The 19,994-nt window shown below is 51.8% G+C and overlaps 3 protein-coding genes across 3 annotated transcripts; all 3 read left to right on the top strand.

Moving 5' to 3' along the window:
- Nucleotides 1–618, top strand: LOC128298016 (uncharacterized). Its single transcript, XM_053033747.1, has one exon. The coding sequence runs from the start codon at nucleotides 1–3 to the stop codon at nucleotides 616–618; it is 618 nt and encodes a 205-aa protein (XP_052889707.1).
- An 8,927-nt stretch (nucleotides 619–9,545) lies between these two features.
- Nucleotides 9,546–10,268, top strand: LOC128298025 (ATP-dependent DNA helicase PIF1-like). Its single transcript, XM_053033758.1, has one exon. It carries the CDS (start codon nucleotides 9,546–9,548, stop codon nucleotides 10,266–10,268), a length of 723 nt encoding a protein of 240 aa, XP_052889718.1.
- An 8,762-nt stretch (nucleotides 10,269–19,030) lies between these two features.
- On the top strand, nucleotides 19,031–19,648 carry LOC128298035 (uncharacterized). Its single transcript, XM_053033768.1, has one exon. It carries the CDS (start codon nucleotides 19,031–19,033, stop codon nucleotides 19,646–19,648), a length of 618 nt encoding a protein of 205 aa, XP_052889728.1.
- Nucleotides 19,649–19,994: the final 346 nt, after the last annotated feature.

The following is a 19,994-nucleotide window of genomic DNA, read 5'->3' on the forward strand; positions in this document are numbered from 1 at the left end:
ATGCGGGTACGCACGGCACCAAACGCTACTCGAGCCAGCGAGCTGCAGCATTTCGCCAACTTTCTGCTACGTATCGGTGAAGGACGGCACGATACGTTTGCAGGGCTGGACCGTTCGTTCGCGAAGCTACCGCTGGACATGGTAGTGCCCCGTTCGGGGAATTCGGCACACGCCATCAACGCCCTGATCGCGAAGATCTACCCGGACATCGCACGGTACTATCGGGACCCGGCCTTCTTTTCGGATCGCGCGATTTTGTCGCCGCTGAACGTTGATGTGACCAGCGTGAACAACGTGGTACTAGACCGAATACCTGAGCCTGAACAGGAGTACCGTTCGGTCGATCCGTTGGTCAACCCGGAGGAACACGAACATCTGCAGCTTCCTTCGGAGTACCGGTTGCGGCAGAAGCGATTTGCGCCGGTCCTTTTATTGCGCAACCTCAATTCCGATATGGGGTTGTGTAATGGTACGCGTCTCCAGATTGTGGACCTAAAACGAAATTGTTTGCGAGCCAAAATACTGACGGGCAAGCGGCGAGGTGAGGACGTGCTGCTGCCTCGCATCTACTGTGACAGCAACGATAAAGGGCACCCGTTCCAGATCCGCCGTAAATAGTTTCCGGTGCAACTGTGCTTTGCGATGGCCATCAACAAGTCGCAAGGGCAATCACTGCACCATTTGGGTCTCTATCTGCCGCAGGATGTTTTTGCCCATGGCTAGCTGTACGTCGCGCTATCGCGTGTAACATCACGGGCAAACATAGCTGTGCTGATCCCGAACCCGGAACGTGCCGACGAGGAAGGTGTCTCCACCAAAAATATTGTGTACCGTGAGGTCGTCGACAGTTGAACCCCATACCGCGTTTAGGTAAGTACTAAAAACAGAAAAACAAACAAACGATAATTAGTTTCCTCATTAGTTACGATATTCGTTGCTTCTGTATCTACTTACATCGTGGTACAGCTGCTGTTTTGCCCGCATTATCCTCCGTCCTATCGGTGTGATGGATATGGTCGCGACCGGATCTATTTCTTACGGTTGTAAGAAAAAAACGGCAAAGGCGTAAGTATTATCTATCCGCTGTACGTTTCCGTTCACTCATTTTCTTACCTCTCGCAGTTTCGTTCACGAGTGGACCGATTGGTACTGCTGCTGTTATCTGTAAGTAAAACAAAATCGTGAACAATACTACTCAACTGGCAGAGCCGGTTTAACTCGCAGTCTTTACTACTTACAGCAGCCGTACCATTCCCGATGGTATACGCGCGTTTCGCTGTATCGAACGGCAAAGTAGCCACGGTTGCCATCCACTGTAAGTATAGCCAAAATCATACAAACGGAACGTTACTATTAGTTGCACCGATTTCCTTCACTAATTCACCAGTCATGCCTTCATGTTTGTACTTACAGCTACTGACCCACTCGCGATGCTCCTCCAGGGTTTCGGTATCCCTTCGCGCGAACCAGCTGCGGCTGCCATCTGCAAGTACTAACCAACCAACAATTCGAACACATTGTCCTTAGTTAAAGTTGACTACTACACGCGGTGTCATTACTTACTGCTGCTATACCCCTCGCGACGCTCTTCCTGCGCTTGGTGTTGGCTGTTGGAGTTGCTGCTGCTGTTGCCACCACTAGGACCACCACTGCAAACGCAGATGGTAACAACATTTGAATGACAGCAATGCGCAAAATGGTACAGAATGCTACGCAAATCACACAGTAAGTAATTAGTTAGCTGAAGAGTTATTTGAATCATCTATCTTAACCCAACTAAAACTACAGTCTTAAAGCATTTTCATACAGTTTAAAGTACCAAAAACCTGTTGTTTGTTGCATTAGGCGGCAAACTGAAACTTTGCTGATTGCATTTGGAGCGAACAGTGCACCAATTTTGCATTGAATCCAACCGTGTGAAACAACTTCTTACAATGCGTAAGAATGCAAGTTGGGTCTGTCACATTCAATGCAATGTGCAATGTGTGTAACTTTTGTTGTGTTGTCGAAAACGTTGTTCCACAATGTAACACAAGCAAATGTGATTCTTAATTTCTACCCCATGCTATTGGTGAGCATGGTTTTACTTATGGGCGCGTTCGCCGTGACCCGTGATGTGTGCATGGGTGTCCAGGTCACGGACGATATGCGTGTGTGCCAAGCGTTTGCGCATGGATCGGTTATTTTCGAATTTACGGATTTGATGAACAGTTCCGGCAGGGTTTATTTGGCACTATGTTCTTATTAATTTGTCTCTTTTTTACCGAACCAGCAGCCCAGTGTCGTAGGTGGTGGCGATGACACTAGCCTTTCCCACGACAAAACCGGTACCAAACGCAGTGCTGACTATCCTGTACTGGTAAATAAAGTTAGGGGAAGCCAAAACTGCCAGGTTATCACACCTTTCAAGGTGCACATGAAGTGCGTAATTGTTTCGATATTACAGGCCAATAGAGCACCGCATTTGTTCGGGATGACCGTGATAACCAGGAGCAGGCTCTTACCTATCATGTGGATGATAGCGTAAGATGCCCATGCTCAGTGAATGCACAGTGAGTGTGTTGAGTAGGCTCTTACCTGTCATGGAAATGACAGCGTAAGATGCCGATCGTGGCCCTGGCGGTTGTCGGTCTTGCTGTAATGCACTAGGTACAGCAACTGAGCATGTCGGGTGTTTGCGTGGCAGTGTCCACGTTTCACCCAGTTACTCGCCAGCTGTGCTGGGACCACCCTGTTCAACAACTGAGCATGTCGGGTGTCTGCGTGGCGGTCTCCACGTTGCACCCAGTTGCTCGCCAGCTGTGCCGGGATCAACCTATAAAGCAACAGGACACCTCGGGTGTCTGCGTGGCAGTGGCCATGTTTCGCACAGTTGCTCGCCAGCAGTGCAGAAACGATCTATAGCGATCCTGCTCCTGATGGTCGAAATTGTTTTTCATGGCTTGGCTCTATTTGGGGGTGCGTTCGCCGTGACCTGGAGCACGGGATGGCGTGGTGCAGGCTCTTCCCTATCATCTGGATGATAGTGGAAGATGCCCATGCTCAGTGAATGCACAGTGAGTGTGTTGAGTAGGCTCTTACCTGTCATGGAAATGACAGCGTAAGATGCCGATCGTGGCCCTGGCGGTTGTCGGTCTTGCTGTAATGCACTAGGTACAGCAACTGAGCATGTCGGGTGTTTGCGTGGCAGTGTCCACGTTTCACCCAGTTACTCGCCAGCTGTGCTGGGACCACCCTGTTCAGCAACTGAGCATGTCGGGTGTCTGCGTGGCGGTCTCCACGTTGCACCCAGTTGCTCGCCAGCTGTGCCGGGATCAACCTATAAAGCAACAGGACACCTCGGGTGTCTGCGTGGCAGTGGCCATGTTTCGCACAGTTGCTCGCCAGCAGTGCAGAAACGATCTATAGCGATCCTGCTCCTGATGGTCGAAATTGTTTTTCATGGCTTGGCTCTATTTAGGGGTGCGTTCGCCGTGACCTGGAGCACGGGATGGCGTGGTGCAGGATCTTCCCTATAATCTGGATGATAGCGGAAGATGCCGATCATTGAGTACCGATGGCCCTCGACGTGTGTCGGGCACAGGCTCTCACCTATCATGCAAGTGATAGTGTGAGATGCCGATCGATGTGTGCACGGGTCTCCAGGTCACCGTGATTTCCGAGGCTTTAGTTACCCGTAGCAAAATAGTCAGCCCTGCGAACGAAGGAACGGTCCGGACGGGATTCGTTGCCGGTACTGACAGGCGAAAGAACGACGCCACCAGGCCGGTACATTGAATATTGTGAAAGGAGTATAGAATGAATTACTAATTAAGAGCTTAACATTCAAATCATAAACAACAGTTATGCACAATTCAATGTTGAATGTAGCAGATCCGAATTGCATTTTTCTGCATTTCAAGAAATTCTTTAACGTGATTAGATCCAATGCCAAATTGGTGCACTGTTCGCTCCAAATGCAATCAGCAAAGTTTCAGTTCGCCGCCTAATGTAACAAACAACAGGTTTTTGGTACTTTAAACAGTACGAAAATGCTATAAGACTGTAGTGTTAGTTGGGTTAAGATGGACAATTCAAATAACTCTTTAGCTAACTACTTTCTTACTGTGTGATATGCGTAGCACTCGGCAACGTTTTTCGCACTGCCATCGTTTAAATCTACCGTCTGGGTTGTATTAGCTCATTCTTTGGGGGCAATGGGACACAGCTTCATTTACTTAATGCAACCATTTCTCTTTCGAACTTTACTTCCATGCACGCCTCGGTTTTCATCCTTTTGGAGCACACGGACACACCTGGACACGGCGAACAAAGGTAAACCCACAACTCATGCCAGGAGTACCATCTCACACCTTACTAAATGCTTTCTTTTTCGTTTTCTTTCTTTTCCTTTTTCTTTCTTTTTTACATGCTCTTAACCATACTTTCCTGTACTCTGCGGTGACCATTCTTTGCCAGCCTGGATCAGCTCGAGCAGGGGTTTAGTGGGTAAGGCGTCGATCGTACCACGTGTATCGAGTGGTTGCAAACAACTTATCTACCAGACCAGGAACAAGACGGCTGCTACATACCTACGATGCGTGAGTGCATCGTCCCCGTGTGTCCTTGCTGAGTTTCCATTGCTTGCGGCCCCGCAGCCAAACCTACCAGCAACTTAACCGGTCGGACGTTTATGCGCCTCCACCCCGTCCTTGCCACGAAATTTTTTGCCCACCAGTGTTTCCTTACACCTGTAGGGAATATTCAACTGGCTCGACAGCAGGAATTTGGAAGCTGCTCGACAGCAGCAGGATATGCAATCGCCCGACTCGCGGGCGTAAACCGATTGCATAAGACATCCGTTGTTATGCACCTCATAGCAAATAGATTAATAAAATGCGCTCTTTTACAATCCAACCACCAACCGAGTAAGTCGACAAAATTCATCATCCGAAAGTATAACACCAGATTTATCTTTACTCCAACTTCCTTACACTCACCAATTTCATCCTTACCCCAACTTCTTTACACTCAACAAATTTCTCCATTCTCAAGTCACTTACACTCCCCGAGCTGCTTCATCCCAAAAGTTCCTCACTGTCCCCTCCTCACCACCAAGCCCCGAGTTAGCGTGCGTAGCCCTGTAACCGGGCTTCTTAAGCTAGTCATTACCAAAAATCAATTCATTTGAAAGTCATCACGCCATTGCAACGCACGTTGATTTTTTCGCCAAGTTTTGCAAAGTTCTGTGTAGGAAAAGGGTTTGCTTTGATTTAAGTTTACTACAGGTTTGATTCATTTATTTTTATCGCTATTGCAGGGATTAGAATTACATACCAGATTACATTTAGATATAACAGTTTTGCCGTTCATAGTGTTAGGTTTGTTTCGATTTTTCGAAGGCTACACGTTTTATACGATGAGTTCCAGCAGTGTGAACAATAGTAGTGTCCCGGTTGACACCGTGTCAGGTATTTTAACGTATATGCTAAGCATAATGTCCACAGCAATCCAGAGTGTCTTTCCTTTACGCCAACAGCAGGTATCAACGAAGAGATGCAACAAAATTCTGGCGCAAGAGAAAGGGATGTCGCTGCAAGATACCCCACCCCACCGCTAGAAACAGCTAGCGAACGGAAGGCACGGCTCGCGCGAAAGCGGCAGGCACTGTACAGAGCCAAAAAGCGATGCCATGCTCGAGCAACGATTGCTTCTTCCGGTGCAGCAGAACCAGCACCAGCAGTCGAACCAGCTGCACCAGCAACACCAGCTGCACTAACTTCAACGTCGCCGACTGTATCAGGACAGCAACGTACTTTGGATCCGAGCCGGTTGGAGATCGACGCACGGTACTCCACCCCACCGCGAGAAACAGCAGCCGAACGGAAGGTAAGACTGGCTAGGAAACGGAGCGCCCTCTACGGAGCCCGGCGGCGCGAAGCCAATTCCACCAGCGTTGTATCCTCAGGTGGACCAATTGTACCAGCCTCGATTGTTGCAGCTGTAGTCGATCCCACCAGCCCACAGCCAGGCCCATCTTGAGCGAAAACAGCATCGGTATCGGTACCGGCACCAGAACCAGTTATCACCGTGCCCGTGCAACAGCAGTTGCAAACGTACATGCGCCAACTTCGCGACCAAGAGGCAGATCGGCAGCGCCGATACCTATTCCAGCATGGTATGACAGGGCAACTGAGAGTGGCACACGGCAACCACGAAGCGTACAACCATCCTGCGGTTCACACGCTTGCACCACGAGCCGCTTGCAGCTTCTGTTCCGCTATCAAGTGGCCCGCAGAGCCGCCCACTGTTTGCTGCAACAGTGGACAAGTTGTGCTGCTACCGTTTCCCGAGCCGCCAGCAGAATTGCGCCAATTGTTTGATGTATCGGAATTCATGCGCAACATCCGCCGGTACAACAACGCGTTTGCCTTCACCTCGATGGGCGCATCGATCCGAGGAAATGACCCCGTACGTCAGGATCGACGGGTCGCTGGCGGCGGAGTGTACAACTTTCGGATACAAGGTGCGCTTTGCCATCGGATCGGGTCGCTCGCTGTGCTTCCCGGACATGCACCATGCTACGCCCAGCTGTACTTCTACGATCCAAGCGCGGAAGGGCAGTACGACGCAATGCTGAACACTCGGGCGGCAGCATTGGGGGGTGCGGTGAATTGCAACATTTTGGCCACTCTGCAGCGTGTGTTTACCACACACAACCCAGTTGCGGCGATGTTCACGCATGCGTACGAACGCATGTCAGTGCGAGATGACCTTCGCCTTTCTATCCGGTCGCGGGTACCAGGCATCGATCAACGCCGCTACAACGCACCGACCGCAGATGAGGTTGGCGGCGTGTTCGTGTGCGATGATTCCACCGGAGCCCGGGATTTTTCGCGGGATATTGTGCTGCAGCATCGTGCCACGGGATCTTTGCAGGCAGTTTTCGAAACTAACCAGTTGGTAGACGCGCTGCAATACCCCATTCTGTTTCTGCGGGGTGAAGCCGGTTGGACGCACAGTATGCCAAAGGTGCAACGCCGAGCAAGACGGCAGCAGCAGCAGCAGCCGGAATGCATGCCGATGGTGGTGCTGGCATGTTCGAAGAGCATGATCTTGAGGCGCAGTCGGAGCGTTCGACGAGTCAAATCACGCCACGTGAATATGCCGCGTATCGTTTAGCCTGGCGGGAGAACGACGAAACGTTACTGTATCGTGGCGGGCGACTGTTCCAGCAGTACCGTGTCGACCTGTACTGCAAGATGGAGATACAGCGTTTGAAGTATCTGCGAGAACACCAGGCACAGCTTCGCACCGAGGCGTACGTGGGTTTTATGGATCTGGCAGGCGCTGAAGGAACGATCGCGAATCTGCAGCCGAACAATATGCCTGTGGAAGTACCACAACCGTCGAACCTCTCGCGTACTGGTACGCGTGTCATCCTTGGACCGTCATTCGTCGCTGGCAACCGCTACATGCAGGCGCAATATCTGGACGCGATGGCCATTGTCCGAGCGTTGGGCAAGCCGGACCTGTTCGTAACCGTCACTTGCAACCCGAAATGGCCGGAAATAACAGGAAGCCTACTCCCGGGACAGTGGGCCCCGGATCGACCCGATGTTACCGTGCGTGTTTTCCGGCTCAAGCTGAAAGCCATCCTGAAGGATCTAAGCATTGGAGTGCTCGGTCTTGAGGTGGCTCGCATTCATGTGATCGAGTTTCAGAAACGTGGCCTACCCCATGCTCACCTGCTCATGGTTCTCGCCGAGGAAGACAAACCGCAGACGCCCGAAAGCTTCGATCGGTTCGGATCGGCCTAGCTGCCCGATCCGGTAACGTGCCCGCAGCTGTATCATACGGTGCAGTCATGCATGATGCATGAACCGTGCGGGGCTGCCAACCCCACCGCACCTTGCATGAAGGACGGGAAATGCTCGAAGCGGTTCCCGAAGCCATACTCCGACCAGACGCACAGCACGGAAAATGGCTATCCACAGTACCGTCGCCGAAGCAGTGGGCGCAGTGTGACGGTGCAAGGAACCGAACTGGACAACCGATACGTCGTGCCCTACAATCCATGGTTGACGCACAAGTATAATTGCCACATCAACATCGAGGCGTGTACTTCAATCAGCAGCGTCAAGTATTTGTACAAATACGTGTACAAGGGGCACGACCGGCTCAGCGTTTCTCTGGCGGTAGGCGGCGACGAGCAGCACATCGACGTGCGCTACCTGTCACCGACGGACAGCTGCTGGCGGATTATACGATTCGAGTTGCAGGCGAAAACACACACCGTCGTCAGAACGTTTTCTTCCGGGCAAATAAAAACGTTTCAAGAGTGTTGAACCGCGGTAAACACACTATGCTGACACGGTTCTTCCAGCTTACGGCACACGACAGCTTTGCTCGAGCGCTGTTGTACCACGACGTACCGATCTACTGCCGGTACGGTTAACCAGCGGCGGGTCAGCGACAATCGTGGCAGGAACCGGGAACCGTCCACTGGATCCGGCTCGTATGTACCGGACACAAAACAGTGATCGGCCGGATGGTGTCCTGTGGCATGCAGCTGATGGAACGCTACTGCTTGCGGCTGCTGCTTTGCTACCGGAATGGTCCAACATCGTACGAGGATCTGCGAACCGTCAACGGTACGGTGTGCGAAACCTTCCAGCAAGCCGCCATCCAGGAAGGGTTGCTGCAGGATGACTCTGAGTGAGATCGTGCTCTCCGGGAAGCGGCCTCCTAACGTATGCCCGCCCAGTTGCGCCATTTCTTCGCGCTCATCCTCGCGTCCGGGATGCCCCAAAACCCGCGCAGTTTGTGGGACAGCTATGCGGTCGAGCTGTGTGAAGATTTTCACCGCGGCAATCGCGGCCGGTACACGCCGGAAGTGTCCGATTTGAACTGCTGCTGAGTGACATCGAACACTTCCGTGCGCTGAGCGCGATCGATCGCTACCTGCGTGGGACGACACCGGCGACGGATTTGGCCGGCTTCCCGGGAATGCCTCAGCTTGCCGAGTATGAACACGTTCAGGCACACCTCATGGACGATGACGATGTGAACGAGTTCATCACTGCTGAGCGAGCATATCCGGTCACGGAGCTTGATGCTACCCTTGGAACGTTACACCAGCTCAACGATTTTAGCGTACACTCGTCGCGATCAGGAATTGCGCTTGCGACCGCAGCAAGTGGCAAAGCAGCACTGTTGCTAACAGGAGGGAAAACTGTACACTCGACGTTTAAGTTGCCACTCGACTTAAACGAATACTCCACCTGCAGCATACCGATCGAGTCGAAACGAGCCGAGCAAATTCATCAGGCAACGCTGATCGTGTGAGATGAGGCGTCTATGAGTAGTATCGAAGCAGTCGATCGAACCCTGCAGGACGTGACGGGCGTGCAGCGTGCTTTCGGCGGCAAGGTGGTGCTGCTGTCCGGTGACTTTCGGCAAATTTTGCCGATCGTACCGAAGAGCACGGATGCACAAATTGTTAACGAAAGCATCAAGAAGAGCACGCAATGGCCCTGTACAGGTCGCTTCGGTTGCGCGTCAACATGCGGGTACGCACGGCACCAAACGCTACTCGAGCCAGCGAGCTGCAGCATTTCGCCAACTTTCTGCTGCGTATCGGTGAAGGACGGCACGATACGTTTGCAGGGCTGGACCGTTCGTTCGCGAAGCTACCGCTGGACATGGTAGTGTCCCGTTCGGCGAATCCGGCACACGACATCAACGCCCTGATCGCGAAGATCTACCCGGACATCGCACGGTACTATCGGGACCCGGCCTTCTTTTCGGATCGCGCGATTTTGTCGCCGCTGAACGTTGATGTGACCAGCGTGAACAACGTGGTACTAGACCGAATACCTGAGCCTGAACAGGAGTACCGTTCGGTCGATCCGTTGGTCAACCCGGAGGAACACGAACATCTGCAGCTTCCTTCGGAGTACCGGTTGCGGCAGAAGCGATTTGCGCCGGTCCTTTTATTGCGCAACCTCAATTCCGATATGGGGTTGTGTAATGATACGCGTCTCCAGATTGTGGACCTAAAACGGAACTGTTTGCGAGCCAAAATACTGACGGGCAAGCGGCGAGGTGAGGACGTGCTGCTGCCTCGCATCTACTGTTACAGCAACGATAAAGGCCACCCGTTCCAGATCCGCCGTAAACAGTTTCCGGTGCAACTGTGCTTTGCGATGACCATCAACAAGTCGCAAGGGCAATCACTGCACCATTTGGGTCTCTTTCTGCCGCAGGATGTTTTTGCCCATGGCTAGCTGTACGTCGCGCTATCGCGTGTAACATCACGGGCAAACATAGCTGTGCTGATCCCGAACCCGGAACGTGCCGACGAGGAAGGGGTCTCCACCAAAAATATTGTGTACCGTGAGGTCGTCGACAGTTGAACCCCATACCGCGTTTAGGTAAGTACTAAAACAGAAAAACAAACAAACGATAATTAGTTTCCTCATTAGTTACGATATTCGTTGCTTTTGTATGTACTTACATCGTGGTACAGCTGCTTTTTTGCCCGCATTATCCTCCGTCCTATCGGTGTGGTGGATATGGTCGCGACCGGATCTGTTTCTTACGGCTGTAGAAACAAAAACGGCAAAGGCGTAAGTATTATCTATCCGCTGTACGTTTCCGTTGACTCATTTTCTTACCTCTCGCAGTTTCGTTCACGAGTTGACCGATTGGTACTGCTGCTGTTATCTGTAAGTAAAACAAAATCGTGAACAATACTACTCAACTGGCAGAGCCGGTTCTGCGCGTCGTCATGTTACCAATTTAACTCGCAGTCTTTACTACTTACAGCAGCCGTACCATTCCCGATGGTATACGCGCGTTTCGCTGTATCGAACAGCAAAGTAGCCACGGTTGCCATCCACTGTAAGTATAGCCAAAATCATACAAACGGAACGTTACTATTAGTTGCACCGATTTCCTTCACTAATTCACCAGTCATGCCTTCATGTTTGTACTTACAGCTACTGACCCACTCGCGATGCTCCTCTAGGGTTTCGGTATCCCTTCGCGCGAACCAGCTGCGGCTGCCATCTGCAAGTACTAACCAACCAACAATTCGAACACATTGTCCTCAGTTTAAGTTGACTACTACACGCGGTGTCATTACTTACTGCTGCTATACCATTCGCGACGCTCTTCCTGCACTTGGTGTTGCCTGTTGGAGTTGCTGCTGCTGTTGCCACCACTAGGACCACCACTGCAAACGCAGATGGTAACAACATTCGAATGACAGCAATGCGCAAAATGGTACAGAATGCTACGCAAATCACACAGTAAGTAATTATTTAGCTGAAGAGTTATTTGAATCATCTATCTTAACCCAACTAAAACTACAGTCTTAAAGCATTTTCATACAGTTTAAAGTACCAAAAACCTGTTGTTTGTTGCATTAGGCGGCAAACTGAAATTTTGCTGATTGCATTTGGAGCGAACAGTGCACCAATTTTGCATTGAATCCAACCGTGTGAAACAACTTCTTACAATGCGTAAGAATACAAGTTGGGTCTGTCACATTCAATGCAATGTGCAATTTGTGTAACTTTTGTTGTGTTGTCGAAAACGTTGTTCCACAATGTAACACAAGCAAATGTGATTGTTAATTTCTACCCCATGCTATTGGTGAGCATGGTTTTACTTATGGGCGCGTTCGCCGTGACCCGTGATGTGTGCATGGATGTCCAGGTCACGGACGATATGCGTGTGTGCCAAGCGTTTGCGCATGGATCGGTTATTTTCGAATTTACGGATTTGATGAACAGTTCCGGCAGGGTTTATGTGGCACTATGTTCTTATTAATTTGTCTCTTTTTTACCGAACCAGCAGCCCAGCGTCGTAGGTGGTGGCGATGGCACCAGCCTTTCCCACGACAAAACCGGTACCAAACGCAGTGCTGACTATCCTGTACTGGTAAATAAAGTTAGGGGAAGCCAAAAATGCCAGGTTATCACACCTTTCAAGGTGCACAGGAAGTGCGTAATTGTTTCGATATTACAGGCCAATAGAGCACCGCATTTGTTCGGGATGACCGTGATAACCAGGAGCAGGCTCTTACCTATCATGTGGATGATAGCGTAAGATGCCCATGCTCAGTGAATGCACAGTGAGTGTGTTGAGTAGGCTCTTACCTGTCATGGAAATGACAGCGTAAGATGCCGATCGTGGCCCTGGCGGTTGTCGATCTTGCTGTAATGCACTAGGTACAGCAACTGAGCATGTCGGGTGTTTGCGTGGCAGTGTCCACGTTTCACCCAGTTACTCGCCAGCTGTGCTGGGATCAACCTATAAAGCAACAGGACACCTCGGGTGTCTGCGTGGCAGTGGCCATGTTTCGCACAGTTGCTCGCCAGCAGTGCAGAAACGATCTATAGCGATCCTGCTCCTGATGGTCGAAATTGTTTTTCATGGCTTGGCTCTATTTGGGGGTGCGTTCGCCGTGACCTGGAGCACGGGATGGCGTGGTGCAGGCTCTTCCCTATCATCTGGATGATAGTGGAAGATGCCCATGCTCAGTGAATGCACAGTGAGTGTGTTGAGTAGGCTCTTACCTGTCATGGAAATGACAGCGTAAGATGCCGATCGTGGCCCTGGCGGTTGTCGGTCTTGCTGTAATGCACTAGGTACAGCAACTGAGCATGTCGGGTGTTTGCGTGGCAGTGTCCACGTTTCACCCAGTTACTCGCCAGCTGTGCTGGGACCACCCTGTTCAGCAACTGAGCATGTCGGGTGTCTGCGTGGCGGTCTCCACGTTGCACCCAGTTGCTCGCCAGCTGTGCCGGGATCAACCTATAAAGCAACAGGACACCTCGGGTGTCTGCGTGGCAGTGGCCATGTTTCGCACAGTTGCTCGCCAGCAGTGCAGAAACGATCTATAGCGATCCTGCTCCTGATGGTCGAAATTGTTTTTCATGGCTTGGCTCTATTTAGGGGTGCGTTCGCCGTGACCTGGAGCACGGGATGGCGTGGTGCAGGATCTTCCCTATAATCTGGATGATAGCGGAAGATGCCGATCATTGAGTACCGATGGCCCTCGACGTGTGTCGGGCACAGGCTCTCACCTATCATGCAAGTGATAGTGTGAGATGCCGATCGATGTGTGCACGGGTCTCCAGGTCACCGTGATTTCCGAGGCTTTAGTTACCCGTAGCAAAATAGTCAGCCCTGCGAACGAAGGAACGGTCCGGACGGGATTCGTTGCCGGTACTGACAGGCGAAAGAACGACGCCACCAGGCCGGTACATTGAATATTGTGAAAGGAGTATAGAATGAATTACTAATTAAGAGCTTAACATTCAAATCATAAACAACAGTTATGCACAATTCAATGTTGAATGTAGCAGATCCGAATTGCATTTTTCTGCATTTCAAGAAATTCTTTAACGTGATTAGATCCAATGCCAAATTGGTGCACTGTTCGCTCCAAATGCAATCAGCAAAGTTTCAGTTCGCCGCCTAATGTAACAAACAACAGGTTTTTGGTACTTTAAACAGTACGAAAATGCTATAAGACTGTAGTGTTAGTTGGGTTAAGATGGACAATTCAAATAACTCTTTAGCTAACTACTTTCTTACTGTGTGATATGCGTAGCACTCGGCAACGTTTTTCGCACTGCCATCGTTTAAATCTACCGTCTGGGTTGTATTAGCTCATTCTTTGGGGGCAATGGGACACAGCTTCATTTACTTAATGCAACCATTTCTCTTTCGAACTTTACTTCCATGCACGCCTCGGTTTTCATCCTTTTGGAGCACACGGACACACCTGGACACGGCGAACAAAGGTAAACCCACAACTCATGCCAGGAGTACCATCTCACACCTTACTAAATGCTTTCTTTTTCGTTTTCTTTCTTTTCCTTTTTCTTTCTTTTTTACATGCTCTTAACCATACTTTCCTGTACTCTGCGGTGACCATTCTTTGCCAGCCTGGATCAGCTCGAGCAGGGGTTTAGTGGGTAAGGCGTCGATCGTACCACGTGTATCGAGTGGTTGCAAACAACTTATCTACCAGACCAGGAACAAGACGGCTGCTACATACCTACGATGCGTGAGTGCATCGTCCCCGTGTGTCCTTGCTGAGTTTCCATTGCTTGCGGCCCCGCAGCCAAACCTACCAGCAACTTAACCGGTCGGACGTTTATGCGCCTCCACCCCGTCCTTGCCACGAAATTTTTTGCCCACCAGTGTTTCCTTACACCTGTAGGGAATATTCAACTGGCTCGACAGCAGGAATTTGGAAGCTGCTCGACAGCAGCAGGATATGCAATCGCCCGACTCGCGGGCGTAAACCGATTGCATAAGACATCCGTTGTTATGCACCTCATAGCAAATAGATTAATAAAATGCGCTCTTTTACAATCCAACCACCAACCGAGTAAGTCGACAAAATTCATCATCCGAAAGTATAACACCAGATTTATCTTTACTCCAACTTCCTTACACTCACCAATTTCATCCTTACCCCAACTTCTTTACACTCAACAAATTTCTCCATTCTCAAGTCACTTACACTCCCCGAGCTGCTTCATCCCAAAAGTTCCTCACTGTCCCCTCCTCACCACCAAGCCCCGAGTTAGCGTGCGTAGCCCTGTAACCGGGCTTCTTAAGCTAGTCATTACCAAAAATCAATTCATTTGAAAGTCATCACGCCATTGCAACGCACGTTGATTTTTTCGCCAAGTTTTGCAAAGTTCTGTGTAGGAAAAGGGTTTGCTTTGATTTAAGTTTACTACAGGTTTGATTCATTTATTTTTATCGCTATTGCAGGGATTAGAATTACATACCAGATTACATTTAGATATAACAGTTTTGCCGTTCATAGTGTTAGGTTTGTTTCGATTTTTCGAAGGCTACACGTTTTATACGATGAGTTCCAGCAGTGTGAACAATAGTAGTGTCCCGGTTGACACCGTGTCAGGTATTTTAACGTATATGCTAAGCATAATGTCCACAGCAATCCAGAGTGTCTTTCCTTTACGCCAACAGCAGGTATCAACGAAGAGATGCAACAAAATTCTGGCGCAAGAGAAAGGGATGTCGCTGCAAGATACCCCACCCCACCGCTAGAAACAGCTAGCGAACGGAAGGCACGGCTCGCGCGAAAGCGGCAGGCACTGTACAGAGCCAAAAAGCGATGCCATGCTCGAGCAACGATTGCTTCTTCCGGTGCAGCAGAACCAGCACCAGCAGTCGAACCAGCTGCACCAGCAACACCAGCTGCACTAACTTCAACGTCGCCGACTGTATCAGGACAGCAACGTACTTTGGATCCGAGCCGGTTGGAGATCGACGCACGGTACTCCACCCCACCGCGAGAAACAGCAGCCGAACGGAAGGTAAGACTGGCTAGGAAACGGAGCGCCCTCTACGGAGCCCGGCGGCGCGAAGCCAATTCCACCAGCGTTGTATCCTCAGGTGGACCAATTGTACCAGCCTCGATTGTTGCAGCTGTAGTCGATCCCACCAGCCCACAGCCAGGCCCATCTTGAGCGAAAACAGCATCGGTATCGGTACCGGCACCAGAACCAGTTATCACCGTGCCCGTGCAACAGCAGTTGCAAACGTACATGCGCCAACTTCGCGACCAAGAGGCAGATCGGCAGCGCCGATACCTATTCCAGCATGGTATGACAGGGCAACTGAGAGTGGCACACGGCAACCACGAAGCGTACAACCATCCTGCGGTTCACACGCTTGCACCACGAGCCGCTTGCAGCTTCTGTTCCGCTATCAAGTGGCCCGCAGAGCCGCCCACTGTTTGCTGCAACAGTGGACAAGTTGTGCTGCTACCGTTTCCCGAGCCGCCAGCAGAATTGCGCCAATTGTTTGATGTATCGGAATTCATGCGCAACATCCGCCGGTACAACAACGCGTTTGCCTTCACCTCGATGGGCGCATCGATCCGAGGAAATAACCCCGTACGTCAGGATCGACGGGTCGCTGGCGGCGGAGTGTACAACTTTCGGATACAAGGTGCGCTTTGCCATCGGATCGGGTCGCTCGCTGTGCTTCCCGGACATGCACCATGCTACGCCCAGCTGTACTTCTACGATCCAAGCGCGGAAGGGCAGTACGACGCAATGCTGAACACTCGGGCGGCAGCATTGGGGGGTGCGGTGAATTGCAACATTTTGGCCACTCTGCAGCGTGTGTTTACCACACACAACCCAGTTGCGGCGATGTTCACGCATGCGTACGAACGCATGTCAGTGCGAGATGACCTTCGCCTTTCTATCCGGTCGCGGGTACCAGGCATCGATCAACGCCGCTACAACGCACCGACCGCAGATGAGGTTGGCGGCGTGTTCGTGTGCGATGATTCCACCGGAGCCCGGGATTTTTCGCGGGATATTGTGCTGCAGCATCGTGCCACGGGATCTTTGCAGGCAGTTTTCGAAACTAACCAGTTGGTAGACGCGCTGCAATACCCCATTCTGTTTCTGCGGGGTGAAGCCGGTTGGACGCACAGTATGCCAAAGGTGCAACGCCGAGCAAGACGGCAGCAGCAGCAGCAGCCGGAATGCATGCCGATGGTGGTGCTGGCATGTTCGAAGAGCATGATCTTGAGGCGCAGTCGGAGCGTTCGACGAGTCAAATCACGCCACGTGAATATGCCGCGTATCGTTTAGCCTGGCGGGAGAACGACGAAACGTTACTGTATCGTGGCGGGCGACTGTTCCAGCAGTACCGTGTCGACCTGTACTGCAAGATGGAGATACAGCGTTTGAAGTATCTGCGAGAACACCAGGCACAGCTTCGCACCGAGGCGTACGTGGGTTTTATGGATCTGGCAGGCGCTGAAGGAACGATCGCGAATCTGCAGCCGAACAATATGCCTGTGGAAGTACCACAACCGTCGAACCTCTCGCGTACTGGTACGCGTGTCATCCTTGGACCGTCATTCGTCGCTGGCAACCGCTACATGCAGGCGCAATATCTGGACGCGATGGCCATTGTCCGAGCGTTGGGCAAGCCGGACCTGTTCGTAACCGTCACTTGCAACCCGAAATGGCCGGAAATAACAGGAAGCCTACTCCCGGGACAGTGGGCCCCGGATCGACCCGATGTTACCGTGCGTGTTTTCCGGCTCAAGCTGAAAGCCATCCTGAAGGATCTAAGCATTGGAGTGCTCGGTCTTGAGGTGGCTCGCATTCATGTGATCGAGTTTCAGAAACGTGGCCTACCCCATGCTCACCTGCTCATGGTTCTCGCCGAGGAAGACAAACCGCAGACGCCCGAAAGCTTCGATCGGTTCGGATCGGCCTAGCTGCCCGATCCGGTAACGTGCCCGCAGCTGTATCATACGGTGCAGTCATGCATGATGCATGAACCGTGCGGGGCTGCCAACCCCACCGCACCTTGCATGAAGGACGGGAAATGCTCGAAGCGGTTCCCGAAGCCATACTCCGACCAGACGCACAGCACGGAAAATGGCTATCCACAGTACCGTCGCCGAAGCAGTGGGCGCAGTGTGACGGTGCAAGGAACCGAACTGGACAACCGATACGTCGTGCCCTACAATCCATGGTTGACGCACAAGTATAATTGCCACATCAACATCGAGGCGTGTACTTCAATCAGCAGCGTCAAGTATTTGTACAAATACGTGTACAAGGGGCACGACCGGCTCAGCGTTTCTCTGGCGGTAGGCGGCGACGAGCAGCACATCGACGTGCGCTACCTGTCACCGACGGACAGCTGCTGGCGGATTATACGATTCGAGTTGCAGGCGAAAACACACACCGTCGTCAGAACGTTTTCTTCCGGGCAAATAAAAACGTTTCAAGAGTGTTGAACCGCGGTAAACACACTATGCTGACACGGTTCTTCCAGCTTACGGCACACGACAGCTTTGCTCGAGCGCTGTTGTACCACGACGTACCGATCTACTGCCGGTACGGTTAACCAGCGGCGGGTCAGCGACAATCGTGGCAGGAACCGGGAACCGTCCACTGGATCCGGCTCGTATGTACCGGACACAAAACAGTGATCGGCCGGATGGTGTCCTGTGGCATGCAGCTGATGGAACGCTACTGCTTGCGGCTGCTGCTTTGCTACCGGAATGGTCCAACATCGTACGAGGATCTGCGAACCGTCAACGGTACGGTGTGCGAAACCTTCCAGCAAGCCGCCATCCAGGAAGGGTTGCTGCAGGATGACTCTGAGTGAGATCGTGCTCTCCGGGAAGCGGCCTCCTAACGTATGCCCGCCCAGTTGCGCCATTTCTTCGCGCTCATCCTCGCGTCCGGGATGCCCCAAAACCCGCGCAGTTTGTGGGACAGCTATGCGGTCGAGCTGTGTGAAGATTTTCACCGCGGCAATCGCGGCCGGTACACGCCGGAAGTGTCCGATTTGAACTGCTGCTGAGTGACATCGAACACTTCCGTGCGCTGAGCGCGATCGATCGCTACCTGCGTGGGACGACACCGGCGACGGATTTGGCCGGCTTCCCGGGAATGCCTCAGCTTGCCGAGTATGAACACGTTCAGGCACACCTCATGGACGATGACGATGTGAACGAGTTCATCACTGCTGAGCGAGCATATCCGGTCACGGAGCTTGATGCTACCCTTGGAACGTTACACCAGCTCAACGATTTTAGCGTACACTCGTCGCGATCAGGAATTGCGCTTGCGACCGCAGCAAGTGGCAAAGCAGCACTGTTGCTAACAGGAGGGAAAACTGTACACTCGACGTTTAAGTTGCCACTCGACTTAAACGAATACTCCACCTGCAGCATACCGATCGAGTCGAAACGAGCCGAGCAAATTCATCAGGCAACGCTGATCGTGTGAGATGAGGCGTCTATGAGTAGTATCGAAGCAGTCGATCGAACCCTGCAGGACGTGACGGGCGTGCAGCGTGCTTTCGGCGGCAAGGTGGTGCTGCTGTCCGGTGACTTTCGGCAAATTTTGCCGATCGTACCGAAGAGCACGGATGCACAAATTGTTAACGAAAGCATCAAGAAGAGCACGCTATGGCCCTGTACAGGTCGCTTCGGTTGCGCGTCAACATGCGGGTACGCACGGCACCAAACGCTACTCGAGCCAGCGAGCTGCAGCATTTCGCCAACTTTCTGCTACGTATCGGTGAAGGACGGCACGATACGTTTGCAGGGCTGGACCGTTCGTTCGCGAAGCTACCGCTGGACATGGTAGTGCCCCGTTCGGGGAATTCGGCACACGCCATCAACGCCCTGATCGCGAAGATCTACCCGGACATCGCACGGTACTATCGGGACCCGGCCTTCTTTTCGGATCGCGCGATTTTGTCGCCGCTGAACGTTGATGTGACCAGCGTGAACAACGTGGTACTAGACCGAATACCTGAGCCTGAACAGGAGTACCGTTCGGTCGATCCGTTGGTCAACCCGGAGGAACACGAACATCTGCAGCTTCCTTCGGAGTACCGGTTGCGGCAGAAGCGATTTGCGCCGGTCCTTTTATTGCGCAACCTCAATTCCGATATGGGGTTGTGTAATGGTACGCGTCTCCAGATTGTGGACCTAAAACGAAATTGTTTGCGAGCCAAAATACTGACGGGCAAGCGGCGAGGTGAGGACGTGCTGCTGCCTCGCATCTACTGTGACAGCAACGATAAAGGGCACCCGTTCCAGATCCGCCGTAAATAGTTTCCGGTGCAACTGTGCTTTGCGATGGCCATCAACAAGTCGCAAGGGCAATCACTGCACCATTTGGGATCTATCTGCCGCAGGATGTTTTTGCCCATGGCTAGCTGTACGTCGCGCTATCGCGTGTAACATCACGGGCAAACATAGCTGTGCTGATCCCGAACCCGGAACGTGCCGACGAGGAAGGTGTCTCCACCAAAAATATTGTGTACCGTGAGGTCGTCGACAGTTGAACCCCATACCGCGTTTAGGTAAGTACTAAAAACAGAAAAACAAACAAACGATAATTAGTTTCCTCATTAGTTACGATATTCGTTGCTTCTGTATCTACTTACATCGTGGTACA

Source organism: Anopheles moucheti, chromosome 2, assembly GCF_943734755.1.
Source record: "Anopheles moucheti chromosome 2, idAnoMoucSN_F20_07, whole genome shotgun sequence".
NCBI lineage: Eukaryota > Metazoa > Arthropoda > Insecta > Diptera > Culicidae > Anopheles > Anopheles moucheti.

Excerpts from the sequence above, each read along its gene's own strand:
- LOC128298016 (XM_053033747.1), top strand. The coding sequence starts at position 1 with ATGCGGGTACGCACGGCACCAAACGCTACTCGAGCCAGCGAGCTGCAG.
- LOC128298025 (XM_053033758.1), top strand. The coding sequence starts at position 9,546 with ATGCGGGTACGCACGGCACCAAACGCTACTCGAGCCAGCGAGCTGCAG.
- LOC128298035 (XM_053033768.1), top strand. The coding sequence starts at position 19,031 with ATGCGGGTACGCACGGCACCAAACGCTACTCGAGCCAGCGAGCTGCAG.